Raw genomic sequence first — 21,078 nt, forward strand, 5'->3', positions numbered from 1 at the left:
TATACCTGGAGAGTGTGTGGTAACCCAACATAAGCTTGTCGTAGCTGACTTCCGTTTTAAGATTCGTTTACAACGGAATAAGCATAACAAGGTCACTAGAACAAAGTGGTGGAAGCTTAATGTAACACCCAAATTCTGAATTTGGAATTGGTAGAAGAAATCTAAATTCTGAATTTGGAATTGGTAGAAGAAATCTGAAAACTAAAATAGAAGTATAAATTTGAATTTGGAATAGAAAATAGAAAATAAATGGGAAGGGAAGAACTAAGAAAAATACTACATAAAATAAAATAAAAATCAGGATAAACATCCTTCACACTTATATTATTAAATTATACCTTTCAAACTGAGGACAAGTTATTTCACAAAATTTGAATTTAAACTTGAACTCAAATTGGATTTGAAATTGAAGAAAAGAAATAGAAAATAAAATGGAAAAAGAGAAAAAAAAAACCTTACCTGGGCCGCAACCTGGAATTCGGCCCACTTGGCCTTTCTCCCCCGTGCGGCCCATTTAACCCACGCGCGCGCCCAAACGGGCACTGACAGGTCGGGCCCGCGCGTCATACGTCGCTCCCCCCCCCCCGCGCCCGCGTATTCCTTCTCTCGCTGACATCATGGGGCCCTCTGCCCAGTCTCTCTCACCCGCGCTCGCTCCTCCCTCCCTCTCTCTGGTCCGCGGGGTCCGCATGTCGGGCTCGTCTTCAACAGCTCGCCGCAACAAACGCGCGCGGACTCCGAAGCTCGCCGGTAATCTCGGCGTCCGTGCAACGATCGTGGGTGCGCTCCGGGTATAAAGCTCACCGGGCTCGCCTCTCCTCCATATCTCCCTACTAACGCGACCACCGCCGTAGCTGTACGCCACCGTGCCGCCGCGGAAGATCGGGAGTCGTGGGCATCGGGGACCGCCGCCGTCACCTCGCTCCGTTCGTGGCTCTGGATCTTCGGCGGGTCGTTGCGGAAGCTTTGGAGCACGTAGTTGAAGAATCGGGGCGGTCTTGCTTCGGTAATTCCTCGCCGGTGTTGCAAGAACTCCGCCGAGCCGCCCAAACACATGCACAACCCGTCTGCGCGCCCGATTTCCGGTAGATCCACCTCCCAACTCTCTGCGCTGCCCTCCTTTACGTGTTGCCCGGTTCAATTTCGTGTTTAGCGTTCGGAAATGGCCGATTGCATACCTCGCCGGCGTGCTCCGCCGTGTGCCCTGGGCGGCGCCACCGTCGCTCGGCGAGAAATTGGGGGAGACACCGGGGCCGTCGATGCGGGGTCGGATGGCCAGGATTAGAAGCCGAGTAACGGTTCGATCTGGGTTTGTTAGGACCGTCCGATGCGGGGCGAACGCGTTGGATTTAATGCAAGGTAATGGAATCCGGAACCATCGGATCGCGATCCAACGGATTGGATTGCGTACCGATTGGGGTGGGGTTAGATCTGATCTGAGCCCTCCGTTTCTGATCGGACGGCTCAGCCCATCCGATACCCCTTCACGCTGGCGCTTTTGTTAAAGAGCCCTTCCCCTTATTTGAAATCAACCCGCAGTCCTGGGAATAGTTTTCTGAGTCTTAGGTTTATTTGCGCCTAGCCCCCTGGACTTTCCTGCAATTGAGGCCCAGTCCAGAACTCGTTTAAATTGAATAGATAAAATAGAAAAGGGATTTTTAATATGAAAATAATTGCTAGAACTTAGATAATTCATAGAAAATTCATTTTAGCTCCAAATTGAACCATTCCAGTTTCTAAAATTTTGTAATTTTATTCTCTATCACCTTGAGCCTCTGTTTTGTCATGAAAACAATTGGAAATTTAATCCCTCACTTAATCCATTTTAAACACATAAAATCTTTGAAAATTCATAACTTAAAATCTACAACTCCAAAATTAATAATTCTTTTTCCTGTGATCTTATTTTAATATGTAGATTATTAATATGTATTTTGGCATACATGTTTGGTGTAATGTTAATTTTTGCCTATACACTGTTTGTTTGTATTGCTACGACTAGTGCGAGGTCACGTATCACCTGAAGATCATCCTGGTACCTGGAATCTCAAGTCTCAGGCAAGTTGTGCCCTTGATCACTTCTTTTTACCCAGCCATGTTCTGATTAATCATAATGATCTGCATAGGTTAATTTTGATGGGACCCAATAGGTTACCCTAGTTTGATTATCTTTATACCTTGTTACCACTGAACTTATTGGGTAGTACTTGCTAGTGCTTTATGTGGTTTTGGGTATGAAGATACATTATTCATGATCACACTTTTATTATCTGTTTATTATTACTGTTCATGATAAGATCATTATGTTAATTGGAACATGGAGCGACCACCCGGGAAAACAGTGCTACCACAAGGGTTTAATGGGACGCCCTTGGCTGATTAATTAGGAAAGCTAGTGGAGGACTACCTTACCCGAAAGGGGCAAGGGCAGTAGGGGAGTGGTCAGTGTAGGGAGGCCCTCGGGAGGATTTTGCTGTGATGGCGGTCCTGCAAGGGATTCCTGGGAAGGCCCTCGGGAGGATTTTGCTGTGATGGCAGTCCTGCAAGGGATTCCTGGGGAGGCCCTCGGGAGGATTTCGCTGTGATGGCGGTCCTGCAAGGGATTCCTGCATTGGAGCTTCCTATAAACTGTAGCGGGTTTTCTGAAGCTAGTGGAACTTTGTAAAGGCCTCGTAGTGTTACCCTGCCTCGCCTCCTCGGTAGAGGTGTATGGGAAGTCGCGATCCCTTGGCAGATGGGTAACACGACTTGTGGGTAAAGATGCGCAACCTCTGCAGAGTGTAAAACTGGTATACTAGCCGTGCTCACGGTCAAGAGCGGCTCGGACCCTCACATGATTAATTTATGGAACTAAATTCAATTTGTCATATGCATTGCATCACAGGTGATGTTGTTACTTTTGTTCTACTACTTAATTGGGTTGGTATTTACTTATACTTAGTAATTGCTAATAAAATTTTGACCAACTTTAAAAGCAATGCTCAGCTCTAACCATTCTCTTTGGTAAGCCTTACACTTCACGTGAGCTCCCACCTTTGGCGAGTTCATGCACATTATTCCCCACAACTTGTTGAGCGATGAACGTATGTGAGCTCACTCTTGCTGTCTCACACACACCACAGGACAAGACCAGGTACCGCAGGATGAGGCGCATGGAGGATGCTGCGATGAGTTCGTGAGAGAGATCTAGGCCGTCGTCTCCCAGTCAACTTTGGGTTGCTGGACCGTTGTCTTCTTATAATGTAATTATTTATTTTGTATAGAACTCCTGTTATATGTAAAGATGTGACATTCGATCCTGTGCCACTATACATCATATGTGTGAGACTTGGTCCCAGCATACCTGGTGTTTATGTTAACCCCGGGTTTTGGATCCCTAAAATCCGGGTGTTACAGAAGTGGTATCAGAGGAATGTTGACTGTAGGACGAAACCTAGATAGCACTGGACAACCAATACTTACTTACCTTTGCTACTCTGATTCTTTTCTAAACTTCTCTTAATCTTTCTCATCTATTTCCGCTTTACTCTGATTATTCTTACCTTTTCTTTTCTAAAGACAAAAATGGATTTCACACTTTGAAACCCTGTGCCTAAAGTGACTTTAGGAATAGGAGACCTAATCCTAGGAACAAAAAACAAAACTATTTTTTTTATAAGTGTTTATATATTTGAATGTTTGTTCTTATGATACCTGTCTGATTTGGATCTTTGATTGAGTGTGATGGGTTGTGGAGTAATGTCCACAATTGCATCTGTATATACACATAGGTATAAAAATATATTTATAAAGTAACTAGACAACCTAGACTGCCCCATTGGAACATATCTAGCTTAAGAGATTTATCCTATCCTAAAAGATCTCATCTTATCTTAAAAGATTATTCCTTATCTTAATAGATCCATCTCATCTTAAAAGATACTCTCTTGCCTTAATAAATTCATCTTATCTTGAAAAGATTTTGTTATCCTAATAGATCTAATTTACCTCAAAAGATTATACCTTATCCTTATGAATTCATCCTACCCTAATTAGCATATTTATCCTAGTCTAAAATATCAACCATGATCTAATTCAAAGTAATTAGATATTGTCTAGACTAACCTGGTGATACCAATCTAGATCTCATCTAATCTAATAGGATCCAATCTAAAGTAAGTCATTTAATAGATTAGTTAGTACTAGTGAAATGGATTAGACCTCACTCCTATAAAAAAATGATTTAATCTAAATTGGTGCCCTGAATTAACTTGACCATATACATATGCAACTACCTTACCCATGAGATAGTTGCATAACCCCTTTGTTTTAACCTAACAACAAAAATAGAGATTATGATCTACCTTCACCATATAATTCATCCCATCTCAAAAGATTCTAACATATCTTAATAATATATACCCTACCTTGGTAGACCTATCTGACTTAAGCTAGTCTAATCTAGTTATATCCAACCTAATCTAGATTATATTTAATCTAATATGGTCTAATCTAATGTGATCTATTTAAAAAAAAAATAGTGATACTGGTATAAGAGATTAGACACTACTGGCCAGGTATTGACTTAACTTCGCACAATAGATCAACTCAACCATGGGCATAAGATCTAACCTAGCTAATAAAGTCACGATGAGTTACATAATATGTCTATCCCCACCTAACATCAAACAAACCTTTGACCTACATCATGTAGTCCATCTCACTCATAACTATTCTAACCATATTTCCCCAAATATACACTAACCTCGAATTAATGAGCTCAAGACCGGAGAAGAAAGGATCAACGACATCAAGGAAGGATGAGCACCAACTCAAGTCTTCAAGGATCAAGTGAGGTCACCAAGCTAAGTCAAGATCCACAATCTTGGATAGAGTCTTTCCTTACCCTACACTTTCTTACCCAAACCTATCTATGCTTTAAAGACATCTTCTATCCTACATAATAAAGTAGACATACATATATACACCCATGCTTTCCTAATCACCTGCCAATTTGGGTTTAGACTTAAAAAAAAAATCTTTTGGTACTAAAACCACTTAGACACTGAAATATAGATTTCAAACCAATCTCTCTGTAACCCTTTTCTTACAAATCTCGAGGACGAGATTATTTTTAAGGGGGGTAGGATTTGTAACACCCAAATTCTGAATTTGGAATTGGTAGAAGAAATCTGAAAACTAAAATAGAAGTATAAATTTGAATTTGGAATAGAAAATAGAAAATAAATGGGAAGGGAAGAACTAAGAAAAATACTACATAAAATAAAATAAAAATCAGGATAAACATCCTTCACACTTATATTATTAAATTATACCTTTCAAACTGAGGACAAGTTATTTCACAAAATTTGAATTTAAACTTGAACTCAAATTGGATTTGAAATTGAAGAAAAGAAATAGAAAATAAAATGGAAAAAGAGAAAAAAAAAACCTTACCTGGGCCGCAACCTGGAATTCGGCCCACTTGGCCTTTCTCCCCCGTGCGGCCCATTTAACCCACGCGCGCGCCCAAACGGGCACTGACAGGTCGGGCCCGCGCGTCATACGTCGCTCCCCCCCCGCGCCCGCGTATTCCTTCTCTCGCTGACATCATGGGGCCCTCTGCCCAGTCTCTCTCACCCGCGCTCGCTCCTCCCTCCCTCTCTCTGGTCCGCGGGGTCCGCATGTCGGGCTCGTCTTCAACAGCTCGCCGCAACAAACGCGCGCGGACTCCGAAGCTCGCCGGTAATCTCGGCGTCCGTGCAACGATCGTGGGTGCGCTCCGGGTATAAAGCTCACCGGGCTCGCCTCTCCTCCATATCTCCCTACTAACGCGACCACCGCCGTAGCTGTACGCCACCGTGCCGCCGCGGAAGATCGGGAGTCGTGGGCATCGGGGACCGCCGCCGTCACCTCGCTCCGTTCGTGGCTCTGGATCTTCGGCGGGTCGTTGCGGAAGCTTTGGAGCACGTAGTTGAAGAATCGGGGCGGTCTTGCTTCGGTAATTCCTCGCCGGTGTTGCAAGAACTCCGCCGAGCCGCCCAAACACATGCACAACCCGTCTGCGCGCCCGATTTCCGGTAGATCCACCTCCCAACTCTCTGCGCTGCCCTCCTTTACGTGTTGCCCGGTTCAATTTCGTGTTTAGCGTTCGGAAATGGCCGATTGCATACCTCGCCGGCGTGCTCCGCCGTGTGCCCTGGGCGGCGCCACCGTCGCTCGGCGAGAAATTGGGGGAGACACCGGGGCCGTCGATGCGGGGTCGGATGGCCAGGATTAGAAGCCGGGTAACGGTTCGATCTGGGTTTGTTAGGACCGTCCGATGCGGGGCGAACGCGTTGGATTTAATGCAAGGTAATGGAATCCGGAACCATCGGATCGCGATCCAACGGATTGGATTGCGTACCGATTGGGGTGGGGTTAGATCTGATCTGAGCCCTCCGTTTCTGATCGGACGGCTCAGCCCATCCGATACCCCTTCACGCTGGCGCTTTTGTTAAAGAGCCCTTCCCCTTATTTGAAATCAACCCGCAGTCCTGGGAATAGTTTTCTGAGTCTTAGGTTTATTTGCGCCTAGCCCCCTGGACTTTCCTGCAATTGAGGCCCAGTCCAGAACTCGTTTAAATTGAATAGATAAAATAGAAAAGGGATTTTTAATATGAAAATAATTGCTAGAACTTAGATAATTCATAGAAAATTCATTTTAGCTCCAAATTGAACCATTCCAGTTTCTAAAATTTTGTAATTTTATTCTCTATCACCTTGAGCCTCTGTTTTGTCATGAAAACAATTGGAAATTTAATCCCTCACTTAATCCATTTTAAACACATAAAATCTTTGAAAATTCATAACTTAAAATCTACAACTCCAAAATTAATAATTCTTTTTCCTGTGATCTTATTTTAATATGTAGATTATTAATATGTATTTTGGCATACATGTTTGGTGTAATGTTAATTTTTGCCTATACACTGTTTGTTTGTATTGCTACGACTAGTGCGAGGTCACGTATCACCTGAAGATCATCCTGGTACCTGGAATCTCAAGTCTCAGGCAAGTTGTGCCCTTGATCACTTCTTTTTACCCAGCCATGTTCTGATTAATCATAATGATCTGCATAGGTTAATTTTGATGGGACCCAATAGGTTACCCTAGTTTGATTATCTTTATACCTTGTTACCACTGAACTTATTGGGTAGTACTTGCTAGTGCTTTATGTGGTTTTGGGTATGAAGATACATTATTCATGATCACACTTTTATTATCTGTTTATTATTACTGTTCATGATAAGATCATTATGTTAATTGGAACATGGAGCGACCACCCGGGAAAACAGTGCTACCACAAGGGTTTAATGGGACGCCCTTGGCTGATTAATTAGGAAAGCTAGTGGAGGACTACCTTACCCGAAAGGGGCAAGGGCAGTAGGGGAGTGGTCAGTGTAGGGAGGCCCTCGGGAGGATTTTGCTGTGATGGCGGTCCTGCAAGGGATTCCTGGGAAGGCCCTCGGGAGGATTTTGCTGTGATGGCAGTCCTGCAAGGGATTCCTGGGGAGGCCCTCGGGAGGATTTCGCTGTGATGGCGGTCCTGCAAGGGATTCCTGCATTGGAGCTTCCTATAAACTGTAGCGGGTTTTCTGAAGCTAGTGGAACTTTGTAAAGGCCTCGTAGTGTTACCCTGCCTCGCCTCCTCGGTAGAGGTGTATGGGAAGTCGCGATCCCTTGGCAGATGGGTAACACGACTTGTGGGTAAAGATGCGCAACCTCTGCAGAGTGTAAAACTGGTATACTAGCCGTGCTCACGGTCAAGAGCGGCTCGGACCCTCACATGATTAATTTATGGAACTAAATTCAATTTGTCATATGCATTGCATCACAGGTGATGTTGTTACTTTTGTTCTACTACTTAATTGGGTTGGTATTTACTTATACTTAGTAATTGCTAATAAAATTTTGACCAACTTTAAAAGCAATGCTCAGCTCTAACCATTCTCTTTGGTAAGCCTTACACTTCACGTGAGCTCCCACCTTTGGCGAGTTCATGCACATTATTCCCCACAACTTGTTGAGCGATGAACGTATGTGAGCTCACTCTTGCTGTCTCACACACACCACAGGACAAGACCAGGTACCGCAGGATGAGGCGCATGGAGGATGCTGCGATGAGTTCGTGAGAGAGATCTAGGCCGTCGTCTCCCAGTCAACTTTGGGTTGCTGGACCGTTGTCTTCTTATAATGTAATTATTTATTTTGTATAGAACTCCTGTTATATGTAAAGATGTGACATTCGATCCTGTGCCACTATACATCATATGTGTGAGACTTGGTCCCAGCATACCTGGTGTTTATGTTAACCCCGGGTTTTGGATCCCTAAAATCCGGGTGTTACACTTAAAGGGGATGTGGCCCAAACTTTCAAGGAGAGAGTTATCGAGGAGGGCCCTAGGGCAGAAGAGGGAGACACAAACATCATGTGGAGGAAGATGGCGACATGCATCCGAAAGATAGCTTCAGAAGAGTTTGGGTTGAGTCAAGGAAACAGAAGGGAAGTTAAAGACACTTGGTGGTGGAACGACGATGTCCAAAAGGCTATCAAGGAGAAGAAAGATTGCTACAAACGTTTACATCATGACAAGTGTGCAGACAACATAGAGAAGTACAGGATAGCGAAGAAGTCTGCAGAGCGAGCGGTTAGTAGAGCCTGGGGTCAAGCCTATGACGACCTTTATCAACGGTTGGACACAAAGCAGGGAGAAAAGGATATCTATAGGATGGCCAAGATTCGTGAAATGAAGACAAGGGATGTCAACCAAGTCAAATGCATCAAGGATGAAGCAAACCAACTATTTGTGAAGAATGAAGAGATCAAGAACAGATGGAAAGAGTACTTCAACAAATTGTTCAATGGAGGGAATGAGAGTTCTACAATAGAATTGGACGAACCATTCGATGACAACAACATGGGTTTTGTACGAAGGATACAAGAATATGAAGTTAAGGAGGCGCTAAAAAGGATGAAGGTAGGAAAGGCGATGGGCCCTGAAGGTAGGAAAGGCGATGGGCCCTGATGGTATGGAGATGCCTTGGAGACATAGCGATAGTATGGCTGACAAAGCTTTTCAACACCATCTTTTGGACAAACAGAATGCCCGACGAGTGGCGGTGGAGTACGTTAGTACCAATCTTCGAGAACAAAGGAGATGTTCAAAGTTGTACTAATTACCGTGGAATTAAGCTCATGAGCCATAAAATGAAGCTATGGGAGAGAGTCATTGAACACCGCCTGCGGAAGATGACGAGCGTGACCCAAAATTAGTTTGGTTTCAAGCCTGGGAGATCAACTATGGAGGCCATTTTCTTACCAAGACAACTTATGGAGAGATTCAGAGAACAAAAGAAAGACCTGCATATGGTCTTCATAGACTTGGAGAAGGCTTATGACAAAGTACCTAGGAGTGTAATGTGGTGGGCCTTGGAAAAACACAAAGTATCAACAAAGTACATTAATCTTATTAAAGATATGTAAACTAATGTTGTGACAAGTGTCCGAACAAGTGATGGAGACACCGATGACTTTCCAATTAACATAGGACTACATCAAGGGTCGGCCTTGAGCCCTTATCTTTTCGCTTTGGTGATAGATGAGGTCACAAGGGACATACAAGGAGATATACCGTGGTGTATGCTTTTTGCCGATGATGTGGTACTTATTGAGGAGAGTAGGAGTGGTGTTTCGCAAAAGTTGGAATTGTGGAGGCAGACGTTGGAAGCAAAAAGTTTTAGGCTTAGTAGGTCTAAAACAGAGTATATGAAGTGTGATTTCAGTGCCATGGGTATGAGGATGGCGATGTTAGTCTTGATGGGCAAGTGGTACCCAAGAAAGACACTTTCCGTTACTTAGGATCAATGCTTCAGAAGGAGGGAGACATCGATGAGGATGTCAGTCATAGAATTAAAGCTGGATGGTTGAAGTGGCGGCAAGCTGCGGGAGTCTTATGCGACCCCCGGGTGCCACACAAACTAAAAGGCAAATTCTACAGGACAGCAATCCGGTCGGCTATGTTGTATGGAGCAGAATGTTGGCCCACTAAAAGACGACATGTCCAACAACTAAGTGTGGCAGAGATGCGTATGTTGCGTTGGATATGTGGCCACACAAGGAGAGATCGAGTCCGGAATGATGATATACGAGAGAGAGTAGGAGTGGCGCCAATTGAGGAGAAGCTTATGCAACATCGTTTGAGATGGTTTGGACATATCCAACGAAGACCTGAAGAGGCACCAGTGCATATCGGAATAATTAGGCGTCCCAAGAATGTGAAGAGAGGTAGAGGTCGACCAACCTAGACGTGGACAGAGGCTGTGAAGAGGGACCTGAAGGAGTGGAATATTGATAAAGAGCTCGCCGTGGATAGGAAGGGGTGGAAGTGTGCAATTCACGTGCCAGAACCCTGATTTGTAGTTTCGCTTTTCCTCCTTAATCGTTTGACCTTTTCTTGTGCCCCTTTAGATCTTGCTGGTTCTTGTGGGTTTTATCTCTTTTTATGTGTTTCCCCGTTTCGTCGTTTTTCGGTTCTCCTTTGCCTTTGTCTCCCTTTTCTTTTCTTTGGGGTTGAGCTCTGAGGTTTTCATATGGGGTTTCATCTCTAGCCTACCCCAACGTGCTTGGGACAAAAAGGTTTTATTGTTGTTGTTGTATAGAACGGCCAACACCAACCCATGGTTTCAACCCATTCAAACAAGGGATATAATACACCATAAAAAAACTCGGCCGGGGAGGAAAAGACCGCCCTCTCGATATTATATTAAGAAGAGACCGGAACATGGTCCCAGCCGAGAAAATCCCCGAACCCTAGCCCCCATCACTAGCGGCCCATCACCGCCCACTCTTTAACGGCCCAACCGGAGGGTGGTGCGAAGGACGTAACCTGGGAGCGAGCGGGCCACAACGAGGGGATTTTTTTAACCAAGCCAGAAATTCGCCCCCGAGGGAGATCGAACCCTGGACCTGGAGGTGCTACTCGGGAGCATTAACCATTATGCTAGAGGCCCTTTCGCGACACAATACAACCATATTCAGTTCAATTTTCTATTACACTCAGCCCAATCCATTGAAAATATAAACATATTCTCACCCATCCAATGTATACCAACTTGAGAACCCAACCCGTTATGAGCCCAAACAATGGAACAATTCTATGTAAAAAACATGAACAATTTCTCACCAGAGAGAGGGAGAGAACAATAAGATGCAAGCAGAGTTCAAGAGTTCCACGGTCAACATATTGTAGTAATCCCTTTGGTAGTATATTTGATGTTCGAACAGGTATGTGCTTAATCTGCATAATAATCAGCAATTATATATTGATATATCATTACAGTAATAGTTGAACTATTACAGTAATAGTTGAACTGGATGTGCATACCTCATTTAGAAAATAGACGGTGTAAGCGTAGAGTAGCTCTTGGGCATCACCATTTCTGCTGCCAGCATACTTGAGTCCTGCAAACATTAGCTATATTGTAGAAGGGCAGAAAACATGGAGTATTATAGGCCCATGGGAACAACCAATGTGGCTTCTACAGGTTAACCAAATATGGGTTCAGCAACACACTAATGAATTCCAGTTCACGAGTTCTTGGTTACACCAAATAGTCAGGCATAGGATATAAGCAGCAACAGTTTCCAAGAACAGAAAATAAAGGTTCTGCTTAAAGCAGACCTGCAGTAACTACATCCGATTTGGTTATATTAGATAATGCAGGTTTGCACAAGCCTTTGTTTTCAAGTCGTCCGACTAATCACAATTAGTCGGGCAGGTTGGTTATTAAGGGGCGTTTAGGAGTATCGACCCAATTAGGTGTGCTACCCATCCAGTCGTCTGATTAATCGGCGACTAATCTCGATTAGTTGTCCGTTTTGGACTAGAAACTAACAAGGCGTGTTAGGTTTTTTTGGGGCCTCTTTTTTTCAGCCTGGCTACAGTTCCATATGAACAGCCGCCAACACATCAACATCGAGGTCGAAGCATGAAGAATCTTGGAAGGAATATGGCTGCAGAATTATGTCCCGTGGTCGTGTTGATTTCTTGTCAGGCGTGTGTGCTTGTAGCTCATCAGGTTGGTATTTAAGTGTTCGTTTGTAAGGGTCATGTTATAGGTGGACGACTAGGAGTCGACTAGGCTCGACTAATCGAGCAAATCGACGACTTATCGTGATTCGTCACCTTATCGGTGCTCAGGCGACTAGAATCGACTTGTCGACTTTAAAACCTTGGTTCTTACCCCTTTTTCCTTCTTAATATAATGATACACAACACTCCTACGTGTTCGAGAAAAAAACAATTATGTCCATTGGGTGGACCGAGACTAGACAATGTGATCAATTATAGTCTAGCGGGGACCTACTTTCTAGGTTCTCTTGATGCATCAGAGAGGTAGCAAATGCCAATATGTTGGTAGATTTGTTGGAGAAGTAAATTGACAAGGTTAGAAGAGAACATGTCGTTCAAACAATGGAGCCGACTTCAAAGCAACGAGAAGGTCCTTATGGACAGAATTCCACATTTGTTTTGAACACCTTGTGCTACGCACTACTTGGATTTGTTGTTGGAGGGCATTGAAAAGATCAAGGAGTTCAACACTTGCATCACTATGGCAAAGAAGGTGTCGAAGTTCATATACAAGCACGGAGAGAAGATAGGTGGCGACTTTGTTAGGTCGGGTGTTACTCGGTTTGCCACATCATTCCCCACTTTGGCAAGCATGTATAGTCATAAGAATGGTCTATGGGCTTTGTTTGTTAGTGATGAGTGGCATCAAACTAAGTTCCCCACCACTCAAGATGGTGTGCAAGATGAGAATATTGTGCTTTCCATACAGTTTTGGCACAATGTGGAAAATTGACTACGGGCTTCACAACCACTTTTCATTACTCTTAGGACTGCTAATGGTGATGAGACACCAGCAGCTCCAGAGATCATGGCAGCTATGGATAAAGCAAAGACCACCATTAAGGAGTCATTGAAAGAGAAGCTGAGATTACTTGCAGAAGTACTCTCATATTTTGAGAAGAGATGGGAAAATCAGATGGAGCAAAAACTAATAGGGTAGCCCTTTAATTTTTTTCCTTGAACGTGCAGACAACCTCATTAGAGAAGTCATGCTTCAGCTTGTGCAGACTCAGTCGAGCCCCCTCAAACACACACCTATTTCTATGAAGCCATAGGCTCCAGGCACCAAGAGCATTGTTGACACCTTTCCTCCAATACTTGTGAACTATTTTAGCCACTTTCCTCCATTCCCCAAAGACCTCATCATCAATTTGGGGGGGGGGGGGGCAAGCGCCGCAAGTCCAAGGGGAGCCAGCAGATCATGCCAAAATTGACGGGCAAAGACACAACTAGTTAGGATATGTTGGGTCGTCTCATGTTCTTGATCACAGAACAGGCAGGCTATCGAGTGGTTCATCCCACACCGCTCCAGCCTATCTGCAATCCAGCACTTATTCTTAATGGCTGACCATAAGAATACTTTGCAATTCATAGGTGCCCAAGATTTCCACACCTTCCTCCAAGGTTCAAATGTGATGGAACCTCTGAAGAATGACTTGTAGCACGATTCACAAGAAAACCTTCCTGAAGCCTCATGTCTCCAAATATGATGGTCTTCTTGAGAAAGCACCACCCCTTCCATGATATCCCAAAGCATGAGGTATTGGTGTATTCCCTGTAGAGAGAGAGTGGTGGAGATGTCTCTCACCCAAGCCATGTCATCCAACGCCTGGGCCACAGTCCTAGAAGCAATAACATTTTTATGCACACGAGCGACCACTTCTGGAGCTGTGTCAATGATAGAGCAGCCATTAACCTAGCTATCAGCCCAGAAGAGGGTATTCTCCCCATTGCCAACACAAGAATCCACTGATACTGCAAAGAAAATTTCAACATGAGATTGGATAGGGAAGTCGAGACCAACCTAAGGCCTAACAAGGTTTGTTTTCATCAGCCATAGCCACCTTAGCTGTAGGGCCCCAACCCATGAATTGTAGGTTAGGAATGCCCAGCCCCCCGCCCCTCAAAGGTCTGGTCAACTTATACAAGCTACCAAACAGTTCCCTCCATTTCTTTGACATAAGAGGTAAAGCCAGGAAGGCTAAGATAGTAAGATCAATGTTTAATGGTGTTTTGTGGATGATGGTCTTTGCTGACGGTGAGTAAACAAAAATAAGTAAGCAAGCAAACGATTACGGAGGTCCAAAGGGGAATGCTTCTTAAAGCCAGGAGCAATAAGAGATAGGGACAAAATAGTCCTAGTAAGTTTGTCTTTGGTACGTAGCTAACAAAATAATTTTTATAACAGTCCTACAGTGGGGTGCGTATACAAAACCTGGCTAAAAGATTATAAGCCTCTGTTGCTCCGCACCTGGTTGTGAAAGAAACTGGAGTGAATTTGCAGCATTAAGTACTACTTTTGTTTGTTCATATGGAGCAATATGAGTAATATTGTTTGTTAGAATAACCGAGTTAGAGTACTCACCTATTCTAGACTGTGCACAACCTTTTGTTTTCTGATTTCTTGTATGTGTAGGTGCAGGTACATACCAAGAAGATGAACCGACTATAGCACCAAAGGCTAAATAAATTGGTCTATGTGAGCGACAACAGGAAGATGGGAAACCGGTTTGCAACTATAAGAGAGTTAGGTTCCAAAGGAAAGAGAAGAAACCCACTGGTTCTTGAAGAGTTTATGTGGGAAAACAAATACACTTGACAGTAGCCCCTTGGTGAAGATGTTGGCGAACTACAGCGTGGTGGTGACGCTGAGAACCCGAACGTCACTGCCAGCGACACGCTCGCGGACGAAGTGCAAGTCGATCTCCACATGCTTCGTGCGGTGATGCTGCACGGGATTAGTGGAGAGGTAGACCGTGGTGACGTTGTCGCAGTAGACGAGGGTGGCACGCTGGAGAGGGCTGTGGAGCTCCTAGAGAAGCTGGCGCAGCTAGGAGGCCTCTGCTACGCCGTTGGCCACAGCGTGGTACTCGGCCTCTGCGCTGGAGCGGGAGACGACGGGGTGCCGTTTGGTGGCCCGGGAAACGAGGTTGGTGCCCAGGAATACGGCGTAGCTAGAGGTGGATCGGCGTGTGTCAGGAAAGCCAGCCTAGTCAGTGTCGGTGTAGACCATGAGCTCCGATGTCGGGAAGGGTCGGAGTAGAAGGCCGTAGTCGAGGGAGCCGCGAAGGTAGCGCAGGATCCACTTGAGAGCAGTGTAGGACTCCCTCGGGGTTTGCAAGTGCAATCACACCTGCTAGACGGCATAGGTGATGTCAGGCCTGGAGAAGGTCAGGTACTGCAGGCCGCCGGTCAGCCTCCGGTAGAACATCGTGTCAGCGATTAGGGGTTTGTTGTCCTTAGAGAGCTTCGTCTGAGTGTCGACAGGTGTGGAGCAGGGCTTGCAGTCGGACATCCCGGCTGCTCCAGGATGTCAATGGCGTACTGGCGCTGGAGAAGGAAGAGACCTTGAGGCTGGCGCTCGGCGGTGAAGCCGAGGAAGTGGTGAAGAGGCCCCAAGTCCTTCGTCGCGAACTCCCACTAAAGGGCGTCGATTGTGCGTTGTAGAAGGTCGGTGGTGAATGTCGTGATCACAATGTCATCGACATAGAGCAGGAGGTAGACGGTGTCGTCACCACACCGATCAATGAACATAGATGTGTCCGACTTGGCCGCGACGAAGCCGATGGAGGCTAAGTAGGAGGCGAAGCGAATGTACCAGGCCTGCGACGCCTGCTTGAGGTCGTAGAGGGAGCGGTTCAGTTGGCAGACCAAATCCGAACAAGGGGAGTCGACGAAGCCGGTTGTTGGAACTTGTCGACACGTGGTCTAGCTAATCTAAACAGTGGGAGAACGAGGATGATTCGATGCTTGTCAACACAGTGTATTAGGGCAACAATGTTTTTCAGCCTCTTGCAATAGGGTACAGTGCGGGGTATTTATAGGTAACCGAGGGACGGTTTCACCTTGTCAAATACAGTTATGCCCCCGGTTACCTATGTTATCCCTGGAAAATTTCCCTCTCAAGGGTTAGTTATTACAGGTCATTACAGCATGATTAGGTATAACACGGACGGACACACAATTAACTCTACCCAAACAGTGGCTTACAAGTGGGACCAGGCAGCCCAGGGCGGTTTTACACGGGCCCACCGTCTCAACAACGCGCAGGTGGCGACAGAAGCCTTCGTGCTCCATGCGCTAGGTCTTCGGCAGTCATTGAGGCCTTCTCCGTTCCTGGCTCTGACGGGGAATGGCAAGGCCTTCGCCTGCTTCGTACGCTCCCTCCGTCTCAGGGCCTTCGCTTCATCAGTCTTTGTCTGCCTTCACTTTTCCTCCGTGATGATTAATCTCTGTCCCGAAACAGTCGAGCGAGGGGGGCGGTACACTTTCGCTCCAACACCGGTTGGCTGGCTGCAGTAGGCAGTCTCCGTCAGAGTGTCGTGGAGGAAGGCTTTCTTGATATCAAGCTGATGAATCGCCTAGTCCCAAGAGAGCGCGAGAGTGAGAACGTCTCGAACGGTGGCGAACTTGACGACGAAGCTGAAGGTCTCGTCGTAGTTGACTGTGGGGCGCTGGGTGAAGCCCCGAAGGACCCAACAGGCCTTGTAGCGGTCAAGGGAGCCATCCGAGGTTAGCTTGTGGCGAAAAATCCACTTGTTGGTGACCACGTTGGTTCCTGGTGGACGCGACACCAGATCCCAGGTGTGGTTGGCCTGTAGGGCCACGTACTCCTCCATAGCGTGACACCAGTGGGGGTCGGCAAGGGCGGCGTGAACAGTGGAGGGGACTGGGGAGGCGTTCGTAGGAGCGTCAGCTATTAGGATTAGTCGGTCGACGGGACGGAGAACACCGGCGGTGCGACGTGTCACCAACGGGTGGACACGCCCGTGGTCGCGGTCGATGGCGACCGGGTGGTACACGAGAGGCACGGTGCAGGCCGGCATGTCGTCGGGAGCCAAGGGTGTGGCCCGCTCACAGCGGTGGTAGACGAGGGTGGGGTCAGCAAAGCGAGCCGCGCTCATCGATGGGGCCGGTGAGGTGGGAGCCAAGGGAGTGGCCCACCCGCGGCGGTGGTAGATGAGGGCGGAGTCGGCGAAGCGGCCCGCGCTAGTCGACAAGGCCACGCGTGGCACTGGCGGGGTCGACGTGGTCGCGCGTGGCGCGGGAAGAGATGCGAACGAAGGCACCGCGGTCGCACGTGACATGGATAGAGGCACGAGCGGTGGCGTTTGAGCCTAGGGAAGGGCGGTCGGGAGCGGCCGGGGTGGATGAGGAACCGGATCGAACTCATGGAGAGAGTCAAGATCGGAGGGTGGGGAGGAGTCGGCAAGGGGAAACACATCTTCGTCGAAAACAACGTGACGAGAGATGAGTATGCGGTGGGAGATAAGGTCAAGACAACGATACCCCTTGTGGTCAGGGGAGTAATCGAGGAAGATGCAGCGAGTGGAGCTGAGTGCTAGCTTATGCGGAGCTGTGGCGGAAGTGTTGGGATAGCAGGCATAGCCGAACACGCGAAGGTAATCGTAGGAGGGGCGGTGCCATATAGGGCAAAGTGGGGGGTGGAATGATTCACCGCCTTCGAGGGAAGACAGTTGAGATGTGTGGCAGGCATGACAGAGGCAGCGGATCATGTTTGTGGTGGTGCGAATGATCCAGGCGAAACTAGGTAGAGACCCAGGCGAAGAAGTGGGTATGGCTGGGAAAGGTATCGGACTTAAGCCGGAGTGGAAAAGTCCAAAAGTAAGTGAGAAAAATCATCCAGAATGACAAGGTAGTATTTGTAACCAGAAAGGCAAGGTGGGGGACAGGAGAGGCCCAGAGGTCACAGTGGACAAGATCAAAGGCCTGATCAACCCTGGACGGGGAAGTGGAGAATGGAAGACGAGAGTGACGGTCGAGTTGGCAGGCATGACAGAGGCACTCAGAGGAGGCTCGGCTGCTACAGGAGATATTTGAGCGACTGGAGAGCTAGGACATCACGTCAGGTCCAGGGTGACCGAGGCAGCGATGCCAAATGGTGGAGGTGGTGGTAGTGGCAAGAGCAAGGGGGAAGACATGCCGGTGGAGAACTGGATGGCAAGTGAATAGAGTAGAGGGGGCCAGAGTTATCACGGCGTGCGAGCACGGCACGAGTGGGAAGGTGTCGTATGGTGATCCCCAGGGATCTAACTCTAGAACATTGGTGGGAGCAACGAGAACATCGTTAAGGTAGAAGGGTCCCGGAAGAACCGATGCACCTACTAAGGTGACCGGGAGGGTGGATCTGTTTTCCACCACGATAGAGGGAGGATGTGAGTGTGGAGGATGATAGTGGAATAACGAGCTGGTGGTAGGAGTGGTGTGGAAGGAAGCTCCAGAGTCGACCATCCAATCGATGGGAGAGGAAGGGGTGGTAAAGGCACTGGGTGCGAGGAGAGAGCCAGGGGAGGTGCTCCGATAGAACTACTAGGAGGGGAGGGAGACAGCAAGGTCTTGAGCGCCAAGGAGGCAATCACAGCACAGGGGAAGACAATCGGTCCAGGCACGTGGCGGGCCACCTGAGGGTGGATCTCGAGATAGTCACGGAGAATGGGGTTCATGGCCTGATCAAAGGCCACGAAAGTGCCACGGACAAGCTGGCTGTCATGAAGGAGGACGCGCACAGCGATCTTGGCAAAACTGGGCAAAGCAAGGAAGGAGGGGTACCGGCAGCCAGTGCAAAGGCAGGGCCAGAGAAGTCAGGAGCCACAAGAGAAGTTGAAGGCACGAGAACCGAGGGTCTGCGGCCATAGGAGCAGGGCCAAGAACACCAGTGGGTGCGGTCGCACCGCTGGGGAGGGTGGCCACCGAGCAAATGATCGGTATGGGCGGCGGCGGGGCGAACGGGAAGGCGCCGAAGGAGTATGAGATGAGGGCCACCATGGAGGGAGCAGCATAGGGGGGCTGGACCACGGTGGGAAAATAGTCGGCGGCGTGCCAGAGGGCGCACGAGCAATAAGCAGTGCACGGAATGGACGGTCGCGCGATGGGTGGAGCTCGCTAGGGCGGCAGGTGGCCTAGCCGCGGTGAGAAGGCGCAGCCTCGGGAGGGCGAGTGGTCTTGCCACGGCGAGAAGGCGCAGCCCCGAGAGCACGACGAGGTGCAGCGCGGGCAAGGGCGGCAGCCGCGTTGCAAGGGACGGCGCGGCGGGCTAGCGGAAGAGGAAGGGAGAAGCCAGCAAGGGAGCCGGCGGTGCAGCACGGTGATGCGACCGCGATCGGGGTGGTTGGAGCCCAGGCTGGGCGGATCTAGCGACTGGGATCCCAAGCTCGAGGGGGAGGGGCAACGGCGGAGGAGTGTGGCCTCCGGCAGGAGGCGCGGCCTGATGCAGCCGGCGAACGACGAGGAGCGGCACCAGTGGATGGCACAGCCTGGTGTGCCGACGGACGAGGGCGAGGTGGACGACGGCTGTTGGCGTGGGGGAGGGAGATGAAGAGGGGCAGCAACGGGGGAGGAAAGGGAGGGCCGACGGCCGGTGGCCGAAGAGATGGTCGTGGGCCAGCGACGGCTGTGGGATGGAACAAGGTAAAACTGACTCCGATACCTAGTTGGAAGATGGGAAATCCTAACCCTAACTCAGTGTTGGGAGTTGTATGAATAGACCAAGTTGGGCCTGGCCCATTACACAAGGGTATGACAGTAATTACAAGGGGCTAACCCCAAAACCCTAAACGGGTACTCTAACACGCTCAGTTTAGATAGAATCTAGAATAAAGGATCCTAGAATTTAGGAGGATTGGTTAAAGGCCATGGCCTATAAGAATCTTTGTAAGCCGTCATTTGGAGATAAGCAAGAACAATTATCCTATCTCTCTTCTCTAACAGCAGGGCATCGCCCCAACACAGATTGCGGCTATGATCTACGTAGCCGAGGGCCACCCACTCTATCCCCCAACGCCCTTGGCATGCAGCAACTTAGGAATTGCAGCAAGAAGATGACAGTGGTAATGATCAGGCACCCTCAAATGAAGAGCCACCAGATGCTGCAGCAACATGTGCAATGGGGGATGATGAGTCTGAATCAGCTGGAGCAGCAGTTACTGGTGAAGCCATTCGGTTAGATGATGATATGCTCCTTTATGTCTTGTAAGTTTGTAGTTAAGTATTTGCTAAATGCTTAGTTGCTTTCTGAAATGCTTGCAGTCAGAACCTGAAATTTGATATGCTGCTGTCTTGTTCTATCTGAAATTCTGAATACTATCTATCTACATGCTGGTCATTTTGTTCTCTGTTATACTGTGCTGACAGGAGGCAAGCTGCACAGTATATATAATATATGTGCATCAGTGCATAAGTGTGTGTGTGTGTGCGCGCAAGTATACTACATGTATATAAATATATGTCCTGGAAGACCAGGACGATCAGGGGCGACCAGGACCGACTAATTGTCCAAGTTGTCGTCCTAATTGCGATTAGTCGGCTGATTCGCCACAACTACTCGACCAGCTAATCGGACGACTTGAAAACAATAGCACAAGACGATGCACACACAAAAAATAAAATATTCTCCTCCATACCTCTAGTAAAGGTACAGATGTGGTGCAGTGGTGAGAATTGTCTCACTGAAGGTTCAAAACAGCCTCTCTCCATTTGCGGGGGAAAGGCTTGCCTCAGTTTATCCATTCCCTAGACCCCCTTCTATGGGAGCCTCCAGTGTTGCGTCTACCCCCTTACCTCTACTAGAAACATGAGACCTCAACCAGAACGTGGATGTGACTACATGCAACAAAATGTGAAGTTGTAAACAACCAAACAAAATTTTACCAAATATGGCTTGCTTATGTAGAACAACCAAACACCAAGACACTGGATCGTTTACGCTGACTTAGACTTAGGTTATGCTGCAACCAATAAGACATTCAGACCCATAGGAAAGTAAGCCATGCTGAAAATAAAACAAAGAATATGCTCTTCTGTAGTAAAAGAACAGCATAAGAGGATTGTCTGGCCAGTATAGAACTAGCAGGCCTAGACCAACAGGATCGTTTAACAATGACTACTGTTGGTTGTTTGATATCAATGT

The 21,078-nt window shown here is 47.5% G+C and overlaps 1 protein-coding gene across 7 annotated transcripts in view; it reads right to left on the minus strand.

Moving 5' to 3' along the window:
* Positions 1 to 21,078, minus strand: part of LOC103631492 (anaphase-promoting complex subunit 1) — a 68,349-nt gene that overhangs the window by 15,719 nt on the left and 31,552 nt on the right. For all 7 annotated transcript variants that reach the window (XR_002262879.2, XR_002262878.2, XM_020539528.1 and 4 more), the window contains exons 27-28: positions 11,406 to 11,482; positions 11,205 to 11,318 (exon numbers count right to left, since the gene is read on the minus strand). Coding sequence is in view for 5 of the 7 variants with exons in the window: in XM_020539528.1 (XP_020395117.1) it covers positions 11,205 to 11,318; positions 11,406 to 11,482 (191 nt within the window). In the remaining 2 variants the exon portion in view is untranslated. The remainder of the gene's footprint in view (positions 1 to 11,204; positions 11,319 to 11,405; positions 11,483 to 21,078) is intronic.

Source organism: Zea mays, chromosome 6, assembly GCF_902167145.1.
Source record: "Zea mays cultivar B73 chromosome 6, Zm-B73-REFERENCE-NAM-5.0, whole genome shotgun sequence".
Classification (NCBI taxonomy): domain Eukaryota; kingdom Viridiplantae; phylum Streptophyta; class Magnoliopsida; order Poales; family Poaceae; genus Zea; species Zea mays.